The sequence below is a fragment of the Microcebus murinus genome, chromosome 13 (genome assembly GCF_040939455.1).
Source record: "Microcebus murinus isolate Inina chromosome 13, M.murinus_Inina_mat1.0, whole genome shotgun sequence".
In the NCBI taxonomy this organism is placed as follows: domain Eukaryota; kingdom Metazoa; phylum Chordata; class Mammalia; order Primates; family Cheirogaleidae; genus Microcebus; species Microcebus murinus.
The window spans coordinates 56,501,900-56,524,687 of NC_134116.1; the positions used below are offsets into that span (position 1 = coordinate 56,501,900).

Genomic DNA, 22,788 nt, shown 5'->3' on the forward strand with positions numbered 1-22,788 from the left:
AGTTTGAGAGCACCTGCTCTTTGGTAAAGGTGCTCCTCCTGATATGGCCCCTCTGCTTTCTGCCCGAGACCTCCTGTTTGGGGATGATCCAAAGGCTTCCGGCTCATGTTAATAGCTTAGTTGGAAAAGGAGCATACGCCACATAAAAGTAGTCTAGCATTGGAAATAATCAGATCAGTCATGCGAAGTAATAAGTACATAAGGTCATATCCCAAAAGATAATAGGGCAGTCTCGTACAATAAAAGCTGCCAAGAAGAACAGATTTTAAAGGGAAAGGAAAACTAAAGATCCCGACTTTGGACTCTTAAAAGTTATTGATATTATCTGCTATTAGGTATGTGATCTGCTGGCCACTGGTGTTTGAGGGGGAAGTGCCTCACAGCAAAATATGAACTACCCTGTTATGAGGTTTTGGGGGTTTTTTTTAATTAAAATATAAATAAAACAAAAGATGACTTTTTTAAAGCACATTTTAATCATTCGTTAAAAGGGGCGGAGTAAAGGATTTCGGGAGCCAATCTTACAGACTAGGACTTGAACATCAAAGGAAAATAGACCGGCACCAGATGATAAAGCCATTTAAACACACAGAAGCACACACCCCTGAAAGCTTTTCAGCTACTGCACTGATTTACTAGATACTTTCAATGGCTTTTCTACATCTCTTCCTAGAAAAAAAATAAATTTTCACTTCCTGACAAGTTCCAGGCTTAAACAAAGACAAAAGTTACATAAAACAATTGATATGATTTAAAACAAGTCTCACATATGCTCCAAGGTCTTTATTATATAACCAGAAATGTTGTCATTTTATCACTGCCATCTGATTTTCTTATAGTCTTAGAACCATGTAAATAAAAGTTCCTGATGAGATAAAAGAAAATTAATTTTTTGATCTTATATTTGTTCCATAGAAAACTAGTTAAATTTTTAAAGCAAGTAAGTAGAGAGGGGGTAGGGGGAATTGGTTGGTAAGTCTGATTCTAATCTTCTGAGCTGCCTTTGGAATGAAGTTATGAGGTAGAGGGTTCTACTGACTTTTATGAAGGTGAAAATGAAAGAAAAGAAAAAAAATTGGGTGCCTCATTTTCAGATCCTTCTTGGATTTATTTGCAGTGTACAACTTAATACATAAAAAGGCCTTTCTCCTAAAAACTCAGAGCACTTTACAGATATAATACAAGTATGCCAAATTTACTTATGTGCTATGTATAAAGCATCATTCCATGAGCTGATAAGAAAAACAAAGTTGGAGATTTGGTCGCTCAAGGTGGTCCAGATATTAATCTGACTAATTAAGCCCAGATTCCTTCCAGCATGGAAGAAGTTGCAAGGCTATGCAATTGAGGACCAGTCATTGAGCAATCTCTCCCATGCAAAGAATCCCCAGAAGCCATACTAAGTTCCCTTAAATTCTTTAATTTCCAGATGTCACATTACTGTAGGCTTCATGGAACCCATAATGCCTCTAAGACCCCTGAAAATCCCACCCTGGAAAGACCTTGTTTCAGTTGAGAAACACATCCCAAGAGGCAGATGGCTCCTGAGAGAACTCATCAAATCAGGGCAAATACCCTAGGTCTCTAGCATGGTAGAACTATGCACCTAAATATTGCTACTAAACAAACACACTTTTAGATTTCCCTGCAGATATCTAAATAAGGAGAGAAGACTATTTTTTCCAACAAACATTTTATTTCTCTTTCACTCTTACACCTAAACAGCTAACTTCTGGAAGATCAGATCATAATTCAGAAGGTAACCATCGTTATAGACATAAAGTTTATGGTCAAATGGGTGGTAATTAATGCTCTGCACGTTTTCTTGCATCTTTTGTATTATAATGTCTAGCTTGCCCTCTTTCCCTGTGTTTGTGTCATAGTAGTAAAATATCTCTTCTGTTCTGGTGTTCAGAGTACGGGTGGCATAGAGAACCCCACACACCATGAAGGCATTAGAAGCAGATGGTTTATACTGCTTGGTATACCAAGTGTCTAGCACCTCAAGTGTGCTGTCGTTGAGTTTGCTAATCACCATGTTACCAGTGCTGGCTTCAGTTGAATAAATCACCCACAACCCATTCTCATCCACAGCCAAGTCAATATCTTGCCAAGCAACATTAGCATATGAAAAACGGTTATTATAAGCAGCACTAGGGAGAGGTTTAGTCACAGCAACCACGTTGGTGGTCAGGTTAATTTTGGCAATGTTGCCGGTGTTGTACCAGTTCACATACATGCTGTTTTTGTAAACTGCTGTACCACTACCTTGGCCATAGGTAATCCGATTTTGTCGAGCATTTGCATACAATAGCAAGTCATCCAGTGTGTTGTGGAGTCTATAATATTCCAGCTGTCTCGCATCTGTATTCAATGGTGCCACCCAATACAGCCCTTCTCCTGGATGCTGGGGAGAGTAATCCCGACCCCAGGCACCGTACTTGTAAGAAAATCCTCTCCAGTTGAGTTGAACCACAGCCGGTCTGCTGATGTTCACCACACCACCATGACCACAGCTCCCTATACAAACGAGAAAATAAAAGGGCTTTCTTAGAGAAAATGAATGACAGGATACAAACAGTTTAATATCCTAAGAACCAAAGGAATCCATATATATTTTTCTCTCCTGTCAAGGTTCAATGACAACAGCGGTTCTCACGGGGAAGAACCAAAACCTCCGCTGTCAGCCCTACGGAGAACCGCCATCTGCTTCCATGGATGGGCTTGCCGTCAGGAAAATGGGGGTAGTGAAACTGCCGAGAATCATATTTTTAAAAGTTTGAAATATGATAAAATAAAATAAAATTAATATAAAAAAAAAGTGTGAAGGCCCAGAGAGAGGAAAGAGGGACTTGGTGAATCTAATATATGTTCTGCTACCAGAAAGCATTTTGCAAATATTACCTTGTTACATTTTTCTCATAGAAAAATCAAGAAAGCAAGATGATTTCAGAATCCTATCCTATTTCCATTCATCCCACAGGTGCTATTCACCAGGGTCAACCCCAGGGAGAATTGTGCTGAAGGACAAGATTGTCCTGGGCACATCTGCTTGTCCTCCCTCATTCTACCCTTTCCTAGGACCCCAAGTGGACATCCGCGCCAGGTACCAATCCTGCTGTCAGCCATTCTCAGAAGAGGAGGTTTTAAATATAGCACTTTATAGATCCGGAAAGATGGTGGGAGCTATGGTGGGATTTTAGCCTGAGAAGCCATGAAGCTATTTTCGGGCAGCGCTGCCTGCCCTGTGCCCAGTGCTTAGCCCATCACATAAATCCCGTGGCGAACGTCCCGCTGCAGAGTTACGAGGTGACTCCTGCTGTTCATAAGCCATATGCTGCAGTGCCCTAGAATGACAGGCAAGTATTTCATCCTTCCCATTCTGACACTGTCATTGTCACAATGTGCACAATCAAGTGGGACCAGATCCACCGGTCCATTGACTCTGCATTCCCTGAAACCACTTGGGTAAATGACTCAGGCCGGGCAACGGGCCCCTCACATTGCACTACCTCCGAAACATCCGCCAACCCAAAGCGTTTATGAGCTATAAAAGATAAAATAAAATTCTGCCAATATTTTTGTAATAACTATCCAGAGAGTGAACACACATTTTCTAGGGTCTTAATAAATACTCTTTCAAAAACTGATGAGATAGTTTACTGGGTAACAAAGAAAATCCAACTTCAAGTCCATTTGTGGTCATTTCCCCTTTATGCTGCTGCTTAGAGCAGAGCAGATGAAATGAGGAAGGAGCAGAATGTGAACTGCTGGATCTGGTATCAAATGCTTGGCAGGAATCAAAGAGCCATAAAGACACAGAAGGTGAGCTGGAGCTGAAAGCAGAGTTCCAAAGGGTTGCCGGAGATTAGCACCGTGCGGGGTAAGGGGGGCAAAGCCTTAGTCTCTGAGTCTCTGCTGTGTCCAGCGTGGAAAGACCCATTGCTTTTCTTGCTAAACACTTCCCCTCTCCACCCTCCTCACTCAAGGACTGCTCAAAGGTGAAACCATTACTAGAAATTCTGTTTTATTTTTCCAATCTGCTGGGGCTTTTTGGTCCCCGAATTAAATACATGCTTCTTAAATGCTCTCATAAATCCACAGTTGGTGAGAAAGCCAGCCAACCATACAACAGGTAGAGAAATGAAACCACTCTGTACCCAACCTCAAATAATTTTGCATATCATTAAGCAGAACACAGTCGCGGGTTTATTTTAATAATGTATGTGCCATTTCATAAATAAAAAAGCAACGTGTGTTCAGCCAAGAGACTGCTCTCCACTAAAGAAATAATAAATAAAATTATAAATTATTATTTCTTCTACTAAAAGTGATCTCTCAGATGAATGCTTGTTTGCTTTTGTTTATGAAACAATGCATGAATTATTAAAATGAAGTTAGCGGTGTGTTCAGTTTAATGATAACAAAAACTGTTCAAGTTTCCATATGCTACAAACTGGATTTTCTAGCTAAAATTTCTTCCCAAAAACTTATTTATTCAACTACACGTCACTCTGAGGAAAGTCACTTTTTTTTCCCTTCAGATTAGAAGACATAAGGGATGGTTTGCTTCATTTGAATCTTGCCTTTCTGGAAAGGAAGTATTCCAAACCAACAGCAACAAAATATTTAAGGAAAATTTATGATGCATATAACTTATTCAAGCATTTTCGTGAGGTTAAAGATAAACTATTCTGTCCTGGACGTAGAAATCTTTAGATATGAAGGAACCAAAATAAACTTCTCAAAAATTACTATCACTACTACTATTACTATTATGCTAATAGTATTATTACGATCATTATTAATATTAATAATTATATAGTAATATTATATATTATTAACCATAATGGCCCATCATTTCATAAGTTGACCAGAAAATTAAAATTGAACCCATTATAAATATTGAAACTGTATGAAGCTCAAATGTCTATTCCTTACCTCCCAACCTCTCCTAAACACTCTCCTGTTCATTTGTTATCCTCCCTTTACCCTCTGTCCCCTTTCGGCCATTTATAGGGCACTGGCTAGGGTCGAAAGGAAGTGGATATAGGGACAAGAACTAAGCATTGTTGCCAATACTACACATGTGGCCACAACAGTGGCAAACCAGGGAAAAGGCTATGGCAGACCTCCCCGACTCCTGGCAGCAAACTGAAATCCACAGCCAGCCCACTGCTCCTTAGGGCCCCCATCCCCCACCCCATCTTCACTGAGCTTCTCCCCACTCTCCCTTCTCTCACTCCCTTCCCAGCCCCTTCCTTCATTTCAAGGTCTCAGACACACTTCATCCCCCTCCCACCCTTCCCTTCTCACCTTTACCCTGGCCCTTGGGCAACAACCCATTGCCCAGCCCTGATACAAGAATTCTGAAAGACCAATGAATCATTGTGCATTTTCTGGTGGAAGAGAACACAGCACAGAACTGTCACGAGAAAGAGTACCCTTTTAGCTACTCCATAGGCAAAGAAACAAAAATAGTTTGGTGGTAGTCAGGTAGGAGAGTTGTTGGAACTTCCTTGTACCTCCAGAAATCACAGGTGCACCTCTCTGTCCGAGTGGCTATTGGAAGGCAGCCTGGTGTGGCGAAAATATCACCAGATGGATCCCCGTTCAAATCCTGACTCCAGTACTTACTGTGTATCCTTGAGCAAGTTACTTAACCTTCTGAGCCTCGGTTTCCTCACGTTAAAAGAAAAATAGTAATACCCGCTCTGCAGGACCATTAGGAAGAATATACAGAAGGCATGCAAATGTAACTCAATGCATGGTAATTATCATCATTATAATGACATCATGTTACAACTGCAGGATTACATGGCCGTCTCCTTGCCTGGATAGTGGCCTCTGGAGGTTTCTTTACCCATCCTGATAACCCCCCCGTACCCAGAACAGGGCCAGCCACACAATGGTACCAAATTATGTTTGTGGAATAACAAAATGAAAGATTGATCAAATCACCTAACTTCAGCTTAACCTTATTTGTAAAACACTAGCCCTCCATCCTGCCCTGCTACATATTTGATTTTTCAAAGGGCCTGTTTTTCACTGCACAGGACATGATAGGAGGAACCTACACAAAGGTAGCCTTGGTTGGCAATCTCTTCATCCTGCAGTTCATTATATAGTGTCATGGTATTCTGAAAAGATATGAGGAAGCCCTAATTGTGAGACTTTAAAATATTCTAATTTGGCTTTTGAAAAGTATCATGATTAGTAGCACTTTTTTAAAGCCAATAATTATATGCCTGCAGAGGAAAATTAATCTTGGATCTATTAATGCACTCTCTCACCTGGGCAACTGAACTTTGTTTGAGCCAAGAGAAGAATATGATTGACTTAGGCAATTAAAATGATCATAATTATAAAATGATTAAGACTAAATTGACTGTGAAGCATTGGATATATGCTACTCAACACTCTACTCTTCTCCAGGCTTGGGATTTTAGCAGGTCACCCCATGTCTTACATACCCCATTCAATCACCAACCACTTACTGAGTGCCTACTGTGTACCAGCACAGAGCCTTGCCAGCATCCGCAAGCAAAACGGTGATCAACCCCCAAGCATTCCTGTCACATTTGGCCTCTATGCAGGCAGTTAGATTCAGAGGAAGAAAACAGAGAGAGACTGAAGTTTTAAGGGGAAAAATAGTTAATGAGTAGAAAGCCAATTATTTTAGATGAGGAAGTTCTATGAAATGAAGCAGAAAAAGGAGTTATTTGTAGCAAAAACCAAATCTAAAGCATATTTTATGCAACCTGAAATACATGTTCTTTTTCTAAGTTCAAGCTGACCACAGGCTTAGCAAACTGTAGCTGCAAGGGAGGGGGCCCAGAAAGCACAGAATTACTTTAGCGCTGAGACTTGCAAATTCGTCTTTTTTTTTTTGTTCTGTGCAACTCTGCAGTGAAAAAAGCAGACAGGCCAGATTTTAAAGTCCCATAATAGTGAGTAACTTTAATTAAAGTCTCCACAGGCTCACAACTTTGTGGTGCCTGGGGATTTTCCAATTCTGCATTATCAACCAATCCAAACAGAAAGAGAGCAAGTGAAAGAAATTGATTTAAAAACATGACCAAAAGTCAGTTTAATATAAACATCATAAATATAATATGAACAAAGCTGGCGGAGCGCCAGGTGGCTTGGCAGGGATTCAGGTACAGCCAAGGTTGTGGGAAAGTGAGTGGAAATCTGGGTCCAATTTGCTTAAACAACACAGCTGAGCAGGGATGGATCACAAAAGCCTAAGTGTGAGGGCCTAGGGGAAAGTTCTGGAAAAAACAATTTAACAACAACAACAACAACAAAAATCCAACAGACTCACTTGCATTGCTCCCTAGACGCTAAGCAAGTGTTTTCTTCCCTACCCTCATCCTTGGGGCCACCCAGCACTGTAGGTCCATCGGAGCTGACCAGGAGAGAAGACCCTTGCATTGCAGCTTCAGCCCTGTCACGAACTGTCTGTGTGGCCTCAGGAAAAGCAGCATCCTGGCCACCCGAGTCCCCTCCTAAGAGACACCATGGGGCCAAGTCAGATGGCCCTGAATGTTAATTTAATTACCTCTTGCTCTACAATGTCCTCATTCTAAGGGATATGTAGAAAATTGTGCCAGAAAAAAAATATATCAGTTGTCACAACTTCCTCTCCTGCCTCCATGAGCCCCTGTGGCCCAGCTGATCCAGTTCACGTTTCCTACACGTGTCTATACCACTGATCCCAGACCAAACGTAGTCTGAGTTTAGTACAGAGGACAGACAGACTGCGGTCTTCGCTCTAAACCTCCCCTGTATGTCACACTAGGACAGAGTCCTAACTGCAGAGAGAAGGGAAAGAGTCCCCTAAGCAAGACCAAGAGGTTTCTACCTATGACCAGATCTGACTAAAGCTTTGAAGAAACCAGGATCAAGGATCCAGAAAGGCACAGTGACTCTATGATCAAGGATCCAGAAAGGCAAAGTCTAAAAGGAAACAGGAGTGAGGGTTAGAATTAATTATAATAAAAAGGCTGTAGGATTTGATGAAAAGATATGGTTCCCATTCAAGCTGAGATGCTCAGGACCTGCAGAGAAAAGGTCCCCATGACTTTGATGTCTGCAAAGGACAGGGCTGAATGCTGCGGCTGAGAGGCTGCCTTTAGGCCACCTGGAGGGGGGCACTGCAGGGCCCAAGGATCTGGCACTGCTTTTGTTTACAGCAAGGTTTTCACTTCAATTATCATCATTATTAATAACACCTATTGCCAGCACATAAGTGCCGAATACACGGCTCTGAGCTTTCCAAGCATCGGTTCAATCCCAAAGCAACCCCGCAAGGCAGGTACTATTATTCTCCCATTTTACAAATGAGAAGATTAAGGATCTTTTTGCTTCAGCTGAATAGCCAGGAAGTCTTTGGGATTCTAAAGCTACGTATGCTCTGCAACCCTACGTTCTGCGGCCACCATCCTGGGCATGTTTGCAGGTCACCCACCTCCGTGCTGTACGTAAGCCCAAGGAGGATTCATGAGAACGTGACAAGGCATCCCTCACCTCCAGGAACTCTCGGTCCCAGAGGGACAGCAAGACACACCCACGAGAACCTGGAGATGTGGGGGCCATTCCTTCAATCCTTAGGGAATCCCAGGACACACAATATAGCAGGTGCTCAACATGCATTTCAGGAAAGAACAAAGGAAAAATTAAAGATGAGAAAAGAGAGCGGGAAGGAGAGAAGAGAAGGCAGGAGTCTTCAGGGCATAAACCCAACCAAACGGATAAGTGAGCCAATTAGGGCTTATAATTCACAGGAAAGTGGGTGCCACACATACATTCCAGAGGCTTCCCCCAGGGCCCTCATAGCTCCTCCATCACCATAGAGGTTTTATTTTTTTTCCCCTATTAATAACTGTGAAGGGAATACATGTAACTTGTGGGTTTTGTTCAAATCAGCTCATTGTGTGTGCTCTTCCTCTGTCCGCCCCAGAAGAGGAGAGTATGCAGAACTCCTTGTGGAGGGGAGGAGATTTTAAACGTGGAAGAGTAAAAACCCAGATCTGCAAGAATCCCATCCTTCTTGCTTCATCATTGCAGCCCAAAATCCCTTCTCCACGGAACTCACACCTCCTTATGGGGGCGGGGAGGGGGTGGGCCTGGCTCAAGCGGTAAAAACATGGAGCACTTACCCGAAGAGGGAGGAGGGGCGGCAGGCGACCCTTGACCTTTGAGGTCCTCACACTCCTTCAGCTTTTTCTTCAGCACGTCAATTTCTCGGCGAATGGCAAGGATATTGTTTTTGTCTAGTGACTCGAGCTTCTCTACCAGGAGGGTCATATTCCTTATCTAAGGAAATAAAAATTCAGAGTGGCTTTATATTATTGTGCGATTTCTTTCATAAACATTCCAGGGCTGCATTCGTCATTTAGTGAAACATTGCTAAGAGAACACACCAGAGATCCTTCTGAATGGTTTCATTTGGAAGAATACATTTCATGGTTTAGCGTGAATGCCTGTCAGATCTCGGGCAGATGTGTGTGACAAGAAGAAAATGGCAAAGATTTTAACAGCTTTAATAATAGAGCGCAGGCTCATTCCAGGCATCCACAAATGTCCATTAAAGTCCATTTCTAATAACCTTCCCCTATAAACTCGTGTTTACTCATGTTGGATTATAATTAAGTTTCTAATGAATAGTGAGAGTCAGAGAAAACTTAAATTCTAAAATATGTAGCCAGAATTCTCTATTATAGCCCATGACATGACTGTGCTAGTAAATTCTTGTTGATATAAATTACCCAACCATAACATTAATGCGATGGTCTTTATCCACAGGTCTTAAAAGGCTTCACTAAAACACATTTACAAGAAATTTCCTAAAAGGGGTTGCCAGTATATGGAGAAGGATTCCAAGAGGGATCAAGGATTAAATGGTGATTCAAAAGGACAAACAGACCTTTTGCAATCAGGTAAATTGTGGATTTCTAGTCCCATGAGGATAAATTCAGAGCAGAGAGGACACCTCATCTAGCTTGGCCATGGACAGTTCTTCAAATTCAAGTTACCTCATCATCTCCTTTCCAGAGAAGTTCAAAGTCCATTTGGTTCTGGGTAAGAATTCTGACCCTTAGCCAATACCTGCCCCTAAGTCAATATATCCCCAATGTGCTTAACTTACTATTCAAAGACAGGCATCCATCTAAAACAGAACATGGGATACACCACGTGGCCATGAGAGAGTAGAGAATTAGCAGTTGGGAGAGAGAGATTCATATCCCAGTCCTAGCACTTGCTTATGGTCACTGAAGAGAATTGATTAGTAATATACTAAGAAGTGAGTTCACTCCTTACCTCCACTTCCAGCTGGTTAACAATTTCTGAGCTTCCAATAAAACTGCCCTTCAGTTGAGTGATCAATTTCTCCATCTCCTTCACTTCCAACTTGATCAGCGCAAAGTCCAGTTCAGTGTAAGAAACAGTATCCTTCTCCATGACCTCGATTCGGGCAGCTAGGTTGAAGAGTTTGTTTTCATACACACTGACTAACCGGACATATTCCTTCACCTGAAAAGGGATCAAAAAGCTCAAGTCAGTTCCCAGAGTGATATCACACTGGTTTCCTCCAGTCCTTGAGGACTATTTGATTCCTGACAATCATTGTGTTTTGTAAAGAGACGGATCAAAAATATATTTAACTAGATTTTTAAAAATCTATCCAAATACAAGTTAAAAAGAACTTGTTACTATAATTGGGGGGACGTGGATTTTGCACTTACTAAGAATAAACTGTCTTCAGAATCACCATTTGCAGGTGTATTTTAATCTGTATTTTAATGTTTGAAGACATTAGCTCCCCAAACTAAACTGGTTTGAATCAGAGTCTCTTGCTGTCCCTCCACCCTCAATGCACGTACCCTACATGAGGGTTTCTCAGCCTCACCAATACTGGCATTTGGGGAGGAATTGATATTTCTTGTGGGGCTGTGCTGTGGATTGTAGGATACTAACCAGCACCCCTGGCCTCTAGATGAAAATCCCAACCCAGTTGTGACAACCCAAAACGTCTCTGGACATTGCTAAATGTTTCCTGGGGACAGAATCACCACCACCGCCACCACTCTCCCTCCATTTAGAACCACCGCTCTAAATCTAAGCATTTTCTAGAAGAGGGAGAAAGGCACTAATTAGAATTCCTTCTTTGATCACCATGTACAATGAGTTTTGAGCCCCTCTACCTTTTACAAGTGGCATAAAGATCCAACCCACTACACAATATGTGAGTGTGTGTGCACTGTGAAGTGCACATTTCATTAAGTGCGCCCACATTTATTCCAAGAACTGATTATTGCAATCAGACCTTTAAATTACACATTTGTTGCATATATTTGAATGTCTGATCATTAAGTTAAAATACTTCCAAAAATCCCCTTGGTGGTTTAGTGTATAATTGGAATCTCCAAATGGATATTTTAATAAACACAGTTGGTGGGTTTTTTTTTTTTTTTCTGTGTCTGATCTCTAAAGGAAATGTCATGGCTTTTTTAAGGACCTGCTCATTAAAAGTTTCTGGTTTTACATTCTTTTTAAAAATTCGAACATAAGTGATACTTTGCCCCAAACTACATTAATGTCAAGTAGCTGATCCACCGTGCCTGGATGAATTCAGAGCCAGATGTTGGTCTCTAATCCTTCTAATACCAAAGGCAGCCCTAACTTCTGTCATTTTAGCCCTTCTACTTAACCCCACTGTGCAAATTAGAGTAGACTCATAGGCCACAGACCTAAAGGGCTAGGGCTTCAGGCAGAGAGGATTTTAATGAAAGTTGAAAATACAGCCCTTGGCACTGCTAGTGTATCTCCTCAGGCAACCGATGCTCACTGCCATCAGATGTACCATCACTTGGAGGCTGATGGGGCCAGTGGCATTTTGGTGGATAGGAGAGTTAAAATAAATACGCAGTCGCCCCTCAGTATCCAAGGGGGACTGTTTCCAGGAACACCCCTCCCCCGCCATGGATACCAAAATCCACAGATGCTCAAGTCCCCGGATATAAAATGGCGTGGTCCTTGTATATAACCTAGACATATCCTCCCATACACATTAGATGGTTTCTAGATCACTTATGATGCCTAATACAATGTAAATTCCATGCAAATAGCTGTTAGACTGTATTTTTTTAATTAGTATTTTTTATTGTTGTATCATCTTTATTGGGCTTTTTTTATGAACATTTTGAGTGTGAGGTTGATTGAATCCACAGAGGCAGAACTGAAGGAGATGGAGAGCCGACTATATATAAAACCTAACAAGTCCCCCTCAAGAGTACACATAGCTAGAAGGTGGCCAGGTTTCAATTTCTAAAAAATCGGGCATAAAACTTCGCCTATGATAAAAATAAATAAATAAAGTGCCAATCCATTGCAGAAATGGAAGTCTGAGAAATGAATATGCTTGTTGGCATTTGGCTTTGCCAGCTCTTGGAACAAATGAAACACCCTCAGCTTTCCTGGAACATTTTTGGTGGCACATCGCAGCTGTTGTTCTACAAAAATGAGTGATTCAACTGTCATGCTTGCTAAATAGAATGTGGCTCTCCCAGATTCTCAGAGAAAACCAAAGCATAATCTGGAGTTTGCAACCTGCGAGCATGTGTGGTGTGCCTACCCTAGTTCAGCCCCCAGATGAAGAGTCCTTAAAGATCTGTTTGGGAAAAATTGTTGACGTTCTTTCAGCTGACATTTCAAGGAAGCTCACTGGTGTTATTCAGGAAAACTGGAATCATCCATGGGTTACAGAAGGTGGGAAAGAATTTGAGGATGGGCCAGAAAGACTTCACAGTGTGAGCTTTACTAGTTTAAGCAAATTATTAGTATAAACCTTTCCCATGCTTGGATCGGTGTCATTGAGTTGGTGTGACAGTTCTGAGAACATGCCAGCTCTTCCTGGGAGGTGTGGTCTCAGTAGAGGCAGCCCTGCTTGCCCAGGGACGTGTCTAGCACTTAGTGCATTTCTCTTCTTCTAGAAAATGCAGCCATTCACCACAAAATGACCTTTTTCTTTTTCTTTTTTTTTTTTTTCTTTTTTTTTTTGAGACAGGGTCTCGCTCTGTCGCCCAGGCTAGAGTGCTCTGACATCAGCCTAGCTCACAGCAACCTCAAACTCCTGGGCTCAAGCAAACCTTCTGCCTCAGCCTCCCCAGTAGCGAGGATGACAGGCGCTCGCCACCACACCAGGCTAATTGTTTCTATTTTTAGTGAGATGGGATCTTGCTCTTGCTCAGGCCGGTCTTGAACTCCTCAGCTCAAGTGATCCTCCCACCTCGGCTTCCCATAGTGCTAGGATTATAGGCATTAGCCACCGCACCTAACCACAAAATGACATTTTAATCAATGACAGACCATATACACTACAGTGGTCCCACAAGATTATAATACCATATTTTTAGTGTACCTTTCTATGTTTAAATATATAGAGATACACAAATACTTACCACTGTGTAACAATTGCCTGCAGTATTCAGTACAGTCACATGCTGTACAGATTTGTAGCCTGGGAGCAATGGGCTATACCATAGAACCTAGGTATGTGGTACCCATCTATGTGTGTGTAAGTACACTATGAACTGTAATGCTCACAGTGACAGAATTAGCTAACAATGCATTTCTCAGAATGCCCCCCACCTTGGCCTTTAAGTTATGCATGACTGTATTTAGATCTACAGTAGTAGTTCTAAGTGGAAGGTGGGAGTCGGGTGGTGATTTTATCACCAGGGAATATTCAGCAATGTCTAGAGACATTTTAGTTTGTCACATCTTGGGGGTGGGTAGGTGCTACCTGCTTGTAGAGGCCAGGAACACTGCTAAACATTCTAGCAAGAATATGGGTCTAGCCCTGAGGGACACATGCCTGTATGACATCTTTACCTTGAAGCTCCTCGTGACTACAGGTTTGAGAGTTAGAAGGTTCATCTATATTTGCTTTTAAACCACCAGTCTAACATTCAGAGCTTCCATTTTATTTTCTGTGTATGCACTTACTATGTTATTGATATAGAATAAAGTTTGTTTGGGGGGTTGTTTTGCAGTGGTTGTTATTGCTTCTTATAATAAATCCCATCTTGTAATAAAAAAGAATGTAGTGCAACTAGCTATTAAGCTAAAGAATTAGTCTGGTTCATGTTTCTGCCAGTCTCTCAAAACTTGTGATCACAACTATGGCCCAGTTATTTGAAATAAGTAAATTTACTTTGCAAAGTATTATTATTTTCAATATATCTTTTTAGATAAATATAACATATAAAGTACTTCGGAGCTTGACCACCTGGGCTCTAATCTGACTTCAGTACTTAGTAGGCCAATCACTTAATTTCTCTAAGCTTTAGTTTTCTGTAAACTATGGGTAATGATATTGGGCTTCTAAGATTATTGCAAACATTAGAGATAATGTACATAGAAAATGGAGACCCTATAAATTACAGAAATTAATAAACACTGATTTCAGTGTTTTTCAGTCTGACCTTTTAATTTACTATATTTCACTGCACAAAACATTGCTCAATCAATGTTGTTTATTTATGGGTTGCTTTAATGTCTCCCAGGCTACCTCAATTTTCTCATGCATGAAAATCTATTAGCAAAAGCGACATATTAAATAACTTGCCCCAAAGACCAAAAGCCTCCAGAGAAAGAGAAAATCCTCAGCTGCCTTTTGTGCCGTCCCCTTCCTAAGTGTAGTCACAAGAGGACATATCATAAACAACAGAAAAGTATAAAATACTCTCGGCATCTTATGCAGAGGCAGCTCCCTGTCTTCTGTGTGTACTGGCAGATAATGAATCAATGTAAGACAGTCAAAAACCTTTGCTACTGGCCTGCCCTAAATAGGCATTCTCCCAGGCCCCCAGATAAATGATGATTTCCAAGGCAACCTAGGAACAGCTATAATAATTCACCTGGAAATTCAAAAGCCTTCAGCTAAAGAGATAACTTTGGGTTTGAAGGCATTACTGACCTACTGCATCTCTTCTTGAGTCTGCCCAGGAAGATGATAACAGTATAACCAAAAGGAAAGAGACCTGGATTGATGCCGAAGACTAAAATTCCCAAACTGGCTTAACCAGCCAAGAGAGGAATGCTCTTGAGCAAGACCCTTTACTTTTATGAACCTCAGTTTTTCCATCCCTAAAATGGGAAGGGAACTACCCGGCCCATCTGCCTTAAAGGGATGCTTGAGAGGAGAATACAACTGGAAGCATTTGGAAACCCACAAACAAAAGCTGCTACTATTACTGTTGTTATTATCACCTGTCACACCAGATCGATTATATAAATCTCAGCTGGCAAGTCCATTTTCTTCTTAGGCGTCAATCACAAATTTTTTTAGGACCAGCTACTGACACTTTCAGAACTAAAACTTTTCCCACCTACTCTGCACTTCTTCTCTGCCAATTATTAACAAAGCAGATGCTACCTGCCCCCTTGCAGGATCAGAATGAAATGTCCCATATTCACAAACCTGGCAAGCCACACACTCTCCCTGGAGCAGCATGAGGTTTCAAACTGCCCTTCACACTGCTGTTAGCAAAGGCGACATGCAAATCAGAAGCTTCCACTATTTCAAAGCAAATGACTCTAACTGAAAAGATCTTTACCTAGGATTTTCCTCTACTTGTTATGTTTTTATGCATAACTTCTTATCTGTACTTGATTATGCTGGAATAAGGCTATGAATATTAATGTTAGAATTTATAATTTAGCGCTGTGCCTTTTCTGCTGATTAATTCAAGGACATTTTATTTCTTAAGAAGCTAGGTTCCTGGAGTAGTCAAACACATTTTCCTGGGCACTTATTTAAACTTAGAATATTTATCTACCAATTCAGGTTGAAAGTAGGGTCTCAGCCTCACTATAATTTTTCTCTTAAAGGATAACTATGTTGAATGTTGAGGTGGCTTAGCTCAAATTTCTCAGGAAAATTTATTTTGAATCTTGTAGGAAAGCCAGAGCTCCTTGTAAATTAATGGAGTTGTACTAAATAATGTATAATGTGATTATAGCCTAGGTTGGACTTCACCTATGCAGAAAATGGGAGCCTTTTCTAATTGCTTTTTAACTTGGCTAAAAAGGTGGAAGGGGTCAAAACTGGAATGCCAAGTCACATTCTTGCCCCGGCCAGCTCAGAGAAGGGCAAACCCTTTAGGATCATTCCCTCTGGCTGGAGAAAAGCAGTAATCAGAGGGTTCCAGCCAGAGTTTTTACCAAGGCTGAGAAACCTATTAGTCTTGATTCAAATTCCCAGGGAAGCCTTCAATTTTGGTCTAATGTTGGACACATTTAATGTAATGTTCCTGCTGAGACAATAGAGGATAATCACCAAGAAAGAGAGGGAGAGAGGGAAGGAAAAGAGCAAATTATACTAATTAAAGAGGAGGGGGAAAAAGGAAAGAGAGAGAGAGGAAAGGAGGATAAGAGGAAGGAGGTTTGGGGGGAGTGGAAGAGTAGGAAGAGGAAAAAGAGAAGGAGAAAGCATCGTCTAAAAGAGATGTAAGAGAAGACCAAAAAGAGTCCAAAATAAAAGAATTAAAAAGGAAAGGGAAAGAGAGCTTAGAAGGGGTGGAAGAGGGATGGAAAAATGAGTTTCATAAAGGTAAAGAAATCTGTTCCCCTTGAAGCCACAGGAGTAAGAAATGGAAGGAATCCAGAATGGAGTGGAACAGGAATAGAAGAAAAGGTGAAAGAGAAGGGAGACAGAACTAAAGAGCTAGAACTAAAGAGCATAGAAGAGAGGAAAGAAAAGAAAGCAAAGCTGCAGGGAAGATATAGACCAAAAGGAAGAAAAAAAAAAAAACAACAAAATGAAATAAAAAACTGCAGGTTGGGGTTTGCAGGAAGAGCTCAAGGCCTCCTCCCAACTGCATGAGTACCACAATACTCCAGTGAGTTTTTATCCCCGGCATGAGTAATCTTGACCCCATTTTCTCCCTGTGCTCTCATTTTCCCTGCTATAAAGAATTCCGTAGGTGTACTATAAAATAAATGCTAAAACTTCCATAGGATACAAATGTGCTGTCTTTGATACTGTGAAGAGTGGTGGCTCATAAAATCCTAAGTTAAGAAAAGGTTTGTTTTGTTTGTTTGTTCTTATCAAATTATTGCTGGAAAGGAAAATGCTTACTTTAGAAAGCTCTTTCTCAAACTTCTGGGAAAGAGTGTGAGCTGTGGATTCCAAGCGCTCCACTCTGTCCACGGGAAAGGTGGTATCTGGCAGGAAAATGGAGCACTGGCAGGTCCCACGCTCATCCACGGAGCCGGTGAAATTGGGAAGTGGCTGTAAATAATAAGAAGTTGAACGTCAGTAATAGGCTGAAGACAGAGCTTTTTGGCAACTGGAAAGACAGAAATTGGTCTTTCAAAAGAATACTTAAAGGCAAGCAAATGGAGTCCGATACATAAATGAATAGAATCATAGAAACAAGCTAAAACTGTGATGTTTTCACAGGTGGTGACCACACATAGCATTCAGCCACCTTTCCACCTGCTGGACTAAACCACCAGGTCAGCAGCCTTTACCACAAGGAAGATTCTCCATTCTTGAGGAGTCCTGAAGGAAATTATTACTGTCTCTATGCAAGTTATATAGGAATAACATCTATTGGGTGTCAGGCAGGTGGGGGGGGGAGGGGATGGGTATATACATACTTAATAATTGCAATGTGCACCAACTGGGGGATGGACACGCTTGAAGCTCTGACTTGAGGGGGAAGGTGGGCAAGGGAAATATATGTAACCTTAACATTTGTACCCCCATAATATGCTGGAAAAAATTAAAAAGGAAAATAAAATAAATGTTATAGATCTATAATACATAAAAAAAGAAGCAATGAGAGTTCCAAGTTTGAATTTTAATTCTAGCTCTCACTAGATGCAAAACCTTCTTAAGTCTCTCCCACATCTGTAAGACAGAGATCAACTGCTTCACAGAGTTGTCCTCAGTAATGTGAGTCAAGTCCCCGGCACAGGGCAGGTGATCAGTAGGTGCCACTTTCTCTTTCTTTCTATCATTCATTTTATTTTCTTTACCTTCACCCCAACCCCAATCCTCTTCCTCCCAGTCGGAATGAGAAAACAGTCAAGGATGAGGCTACAGTGAAAACGTACAGTGCAAATTCACATGCTCTCTTCACATGGGAAATTGTATAATTAACATCCTTCAAAATGCAAACAAACCAGCCATTTGTTAAAACCTGAACAGTGTGTATGTTTGAACATTTTGTGCAAAATTTTTTAAATAAAATTTGCCAGCTTGCCACTTGCAGAAAAGTCATTTTAAAATATTTGATGTTTCTTTAAGATATTCAGGATCACACTTTGGTGCTGCTGCATATTTTTAAATGACAGGCTGGAAAGATCCTATTTTTCTTTTGTCCCCTTTGAACTTCCCCAAGGGGATCCCGGCACGATTAACATTTTTTTATTACTACTATCGCCTTTCAGAGTGACTCTTGGCAGCTGACTGGCTGTGCCTTTTAATGATCTCATCTGAAGACCAACCCAAAGCTTACCTGTGGAATATCAGCCTGAAGGGACTTTTTATGAAACTGCTAAGGAGAGAGCAATGGTTTTCAGAATTTGAAGAGACTCAGGCCATGCCTCTCAAAGTTCAGGTCAGTTGGCTGCAGCTGAGGTTGTGCGTTCTGTGCATTTAATGTCTACCAAGCTGCATGACTCTTGAACTTGCTGGGCCTAGACACTGCTATAATCAAGACCCATTTTATTAGTGATCTCTCAGCCAATCAAGGCTTCCACAACTAAGTTGGTTTTTTAACCTAAGCTTCTTTAAGATGAGCAGAAAGAAAAATATATATGTGTGCATCCAGAAGTCTCTATATGTATACAGTCAAAATTCCTGACATTGGTCTTAATTTTCTTTTCCAATCACATCCGCACACCTGCAAGAATTGGGGAGTACAGAAGGGAGACAAGCAGGTTTATGCTGAACATAGGGGTACGGGGTGTGGGATTGGATAGGGGAAGGGTCTTTGCCAGGGATGAACAAAGACTGGACAGATATACTAGGAGCCTGTTGGAGAGCCCAGCTTCCCCTGAAACCAGCTATATTTCTTTCTCTAAAGATAGAAAGCCTCCTGCCCAAGCATGCCAAGGCTTTTACGGGAAGGACCAACTTATCATGGACTTTTGAAGAAATAGTTTAGTATAATAACTGTCCAGAAAAAAAATCTTGCATTTCATTTTTGACAAGAGGAGGTTAATTAGCTGCACAAGACAGGGTTGGACCATTCTCAGAGTTCTCTAAAAAGCTCTGCCAACTCAAGAAAGAGTAGATAACATCAAGCAGCCTCTAGACAATCAACTAGGAACCACTGTCTAACAACTTTTAGTCTTGAAGTTCACCTGAAAGACAGGCAAATAATTATGAGCCCTACTGACAGCCATTCCATCCGTTTCTATTGAACATTCTGTGTCAACGCTGTGGACTCCCCGGCTTCCATCCTGCTTATCATCAGCCCGGCATGCTCAGCTGACATCAAAATGGTCCATAAGTTTGATCAGTGTCTCCCATTAGAGATATTTCTGCTCCTCGCATTCAAAGACAATGAAGCTAATGGTGATAAGTCTCTCTCTGCGGTGAATGCTCAAGCTCCACGTGAATATAACGTGGGGGACAGGACGCAGACTAGTGCATGTCCCCTGGCCTTTGGAAGGATATGTGATCCCACTTGTGGAGGGCAAATGGCACCCTGCAGGTCCCACCAGACACCCGGTATGGGCAGGTTCTCATGCAGCATATATTCAATTAACATTCGCTGATGTCTATAGTATGCCAGCCTCTGGCATTAGGGAGATGGGTTAAGACCCACTTGCTGCCCAGGACTCAGGCCCACCACCATTACGAAGACCCTACTGGTTTTTTCAACCAGCCCAGTAGCCTGATGACAAAAGCATGCGACTCGCTATGGTTTCGACTATGCCAGTTGCCAGGCGGAGCGGAGCTTTGAGCCTTTTCCTCATCTGGGAACTGAGAACCCTACAGCAGCCCCTCCTTTGGAGAGTGATATCTGAGGCATGGAGCATGTTCTGAGGGCTTACAGCAGAAGGAGCTGCTCACATTTGTGATTTAAGGTTACAATTGGCTCTAATTAGCAGCCAAGTCTAAGTGCCGGCAAAGATTCAAGGCATAAAATAATGGTACTCCACATTTTCAAAGTACGGAAAATGATACGTTTGGAACTTGCTCAATGACAGTTATAAAAGGGTTTTTCCACCACTTTCCAAAGAGCTCATCAAGCTGACAACCAGCCCTGGAAAATTAGGTTTATAGCAGAATTGACTCCTAGTCTGCTATTAAAAAAAGAAAAAGTTGGAGTTGTGATAACTGACTCACCAGAGGGAGATAAGTAAACTAGGAAGGAAATTAAAATCTAAGTACAATTTAACTACCATTTCTTATCTACTTTTAGATGTTTGTCTCTTTACCAGACAATAGGCATTTTGGATTTGTCTATTTCTTGACTGTTATATTAATTTATATTATTTCAGCTGATGATCTTACCCAAATGCTGGTTTCTGACTGTGATGAAGCTTCATAATAAATTATTATTGTTAACCTCACTCCAAAAAATAAAAATGCTAACCAATTCTGATCATCCTCAGAAATCATTTAGTATCATGGAATAATTATGCATCTGATTTCTGGCTACAAAGAATCCTTGTGCATATTCATGGTTCTCAAAACTTTCTCCTCTTAAAAATAAGCAATTTTCATCTCTACTCCCTGGAAATAAAGAAATCTGCATATAGAGAGATAGTGATGACAATGAATAGATTAATTTTGAGCTATATAACTTGCTAGCTTAGTGACTTTAACCCAATGAGTTTATCTTGCTAAGCCTTAGTTTTCACATCTCTAAAATGGGACCATTAATTTTCCCTATGTCTTAGGGTTAAATAATATATATTCTGTACTTAACTTAGTCCTGGCATTTATTAGACACACAGTAAATATCATTGCCCCTGTTTCTATCTAGGCCCTATCGAAAACATTTGTTAATCACCAAATTTTTATTGTATATATATATATATATTCTTGATGGTGAAAATGAAAACAAACCAAAGCCTTTTCTTTCCTTTTTCCCATTCACCCTTCTATTCAGACATGCTCAGGTAAGCAGCTACCTGACCTGTGAGTAAAGATTCTAGAAGTACGGGATTAAGATGTTAAGACTTCCCCATCCCAAGTCATGCCTTAGCAAGGATAGCCCAGGAGGTTTTGCAGAGCGGACTTCCGGCAGAAAGGCCCAGGGTTCGTGAAGTGCGTAACTGCTTCTTGCCGCCCAACCTCTCACTCTCTCCAAGCCTATTCCCACTGCTTTAAAGGCGATGGGAAGAGGACATCAGCCAAGGACTGGGCTCATTATGCCTTCTGTGTACTCAGCCTGGCTGGACTGGTCCCTTTGTAATGCATGACTTTTTGGTTTTGTTTGTTGTTGCTGTTGTTTAGAGCTGAAAATGGCCCTAACAATTCCCTATAAAGAAGATTGAAAAGAGTTAACACTCCCCTGGGGAAATGTTCACTTTCCTAAAGACCAATAAGTCCTCCCCTTATTTCTGACACCCATCTCCTTTACAAACTAGGCCAAGAGAAACTGTCAGGGCTCCAACTAGAGCATCACGGCTCTCTCTCACTCCCTTGAGGGCCACTGTTCAGCACCGCAGGGTCCCTGCTGGGCAGCAAATCAACTGGACAAACTTTCCTGGACCTGCTAGTAGTAGCAGGGCCCCTTCCCCAAGAGTTCCTATTCCAGGCTGCAGATTAGAATCACCTGGGAAGAGGTTTTTTAAAATATCTGATTTTTACGTAACGAACTGATAAATGCATGAGGTGATGGATACCCTGGTTACCCTGATTTGGTTATTGTTGCACATTATCTGCCTGTATCAAAACATCACATGCACCCCATAAATATATACAACTATTATATACCCATAATAATTTAAAATCTTTAAAAAGAATTAATCTGATTTTTAAACATCTATGCAAGATGGTTTTTTTTAAAGTACAGAACTCATAAATCTGTACTTTCAGAGTACCCCTCACCACCTATTCTAACATGCAGCCAGGTTTGAGAACTTCTTTAAGGCATAGATTCTTTCTCAAAAGCTCCCCAGCTGGAGAAATGAGAGGTTGTCTCCCTTGCTCACAATTTAATTATTTCACCTAGGTTTTAATTCATTTCCAGGGCACCTATATTTAACGAAAGAAGTCGTAAATCTTATAGCGTGCCCAGGTCTAGCCATCTGTGAAATTGTATTCAGGTCCCCAAAAAGCGAGAGGAAGGGAATGAACACAGCTCACTGGGACTCTGGGGTCTCCTCACCTGGGATGGGGACGATTCGCTGGCCAAGGACGTGGGGCTGGAGCTGTACTCAGAGTTCACGGAGGGGCTGTAGCCAGGGGTTGGGACCAAATCCTCCGAGTCCCCTGCAGCCTGGCCCAGGAAGAGCAGAAGGGCTAGAAGACAGTGGTGGCCCAGCCTCATCTTGTCCTCTGGGCGGGAGCCGCTGGCTCTGCAAGGAGCCCAGGGGCTTCTTATAGTGCCCGGCAGGGATTTCCCCACGGCCAGGGCGTGGGGAAAGAGGAAGTGGCCAGGGAACGTGTGACCCACCCAGGAGGGTCAGAGCACCCAGGAACCTGAGTCACTGCCCACGCCTTGTTCCTGAGCCCGGCTCTGTGAGCTGCCCCTGGCTCCAGATATGTCCTGCCAAATATTAACTCAAATGTGCTTTTGGAAGCCC

At 41.6% G+C, this 22,788-nt stretch overlaps 1 protein-coding gene across 1 annotated transcript; it reads right to left on the reverse strand.

The window, feature by feature from the left end:
- Positions 1 to 1,675: 1,675 nt before the first annotated feature.
- On the reverse strand, positions 1,676 to 22,587 carry OLFM4 (olfactomedin 4). Its single transcript, XM_076009408.1, has 5 exons — positions 22,371 to 22,587; positions 17,150 to 17,302; positions 10,327 to 10,539; positions 9,165 to 9,321; positions 1,676 to 2,520 (listed from the first exon to the last, which is right to left on the reverse strand). Exons 1-5 carry the CDS (start codon positions 22,530 to 22,532, stop codon positions 1,718 to 1,720), a joined length of 1,488 nt encoding a protein of 495 aa, XP_075865523.1. The 5' UTR covers positions 22,533 to 22,587; the 3' UTR covers positions 1,676 to 1,717.
- Positions 22,588 to 22,788: the final 201 nt, after the last annotated feature.

What these genes read in the sequence shown, in the direction of transcription:
- OLFM4 (XM_076009408.1), bottom strand. Translation starts at nt 22,532, where the DNA reads ATGAGGCTGGGCCACCACTGTCTTCTAGCCCTTCTGCTCTTCCTGGGC. An exon ending in GCGAATCGTCCCCATCCCAG is followed by an intron (nt 17,303 to 22,370) that starts GTGAGGAGACCC and finishes TATTATTTACAG; the next exon opens with CCACTTCCCAATTTCACCGG. An exon ending in CGCCCCTCCTCCCTCTTCGG is followed by an intron (nt 2,521 to 9,164) that starts GTAAGTGCTCCA and finishes TCGTTTGTATAG; the next exon opens with GGAGCTGTGGTCATGGTGGT.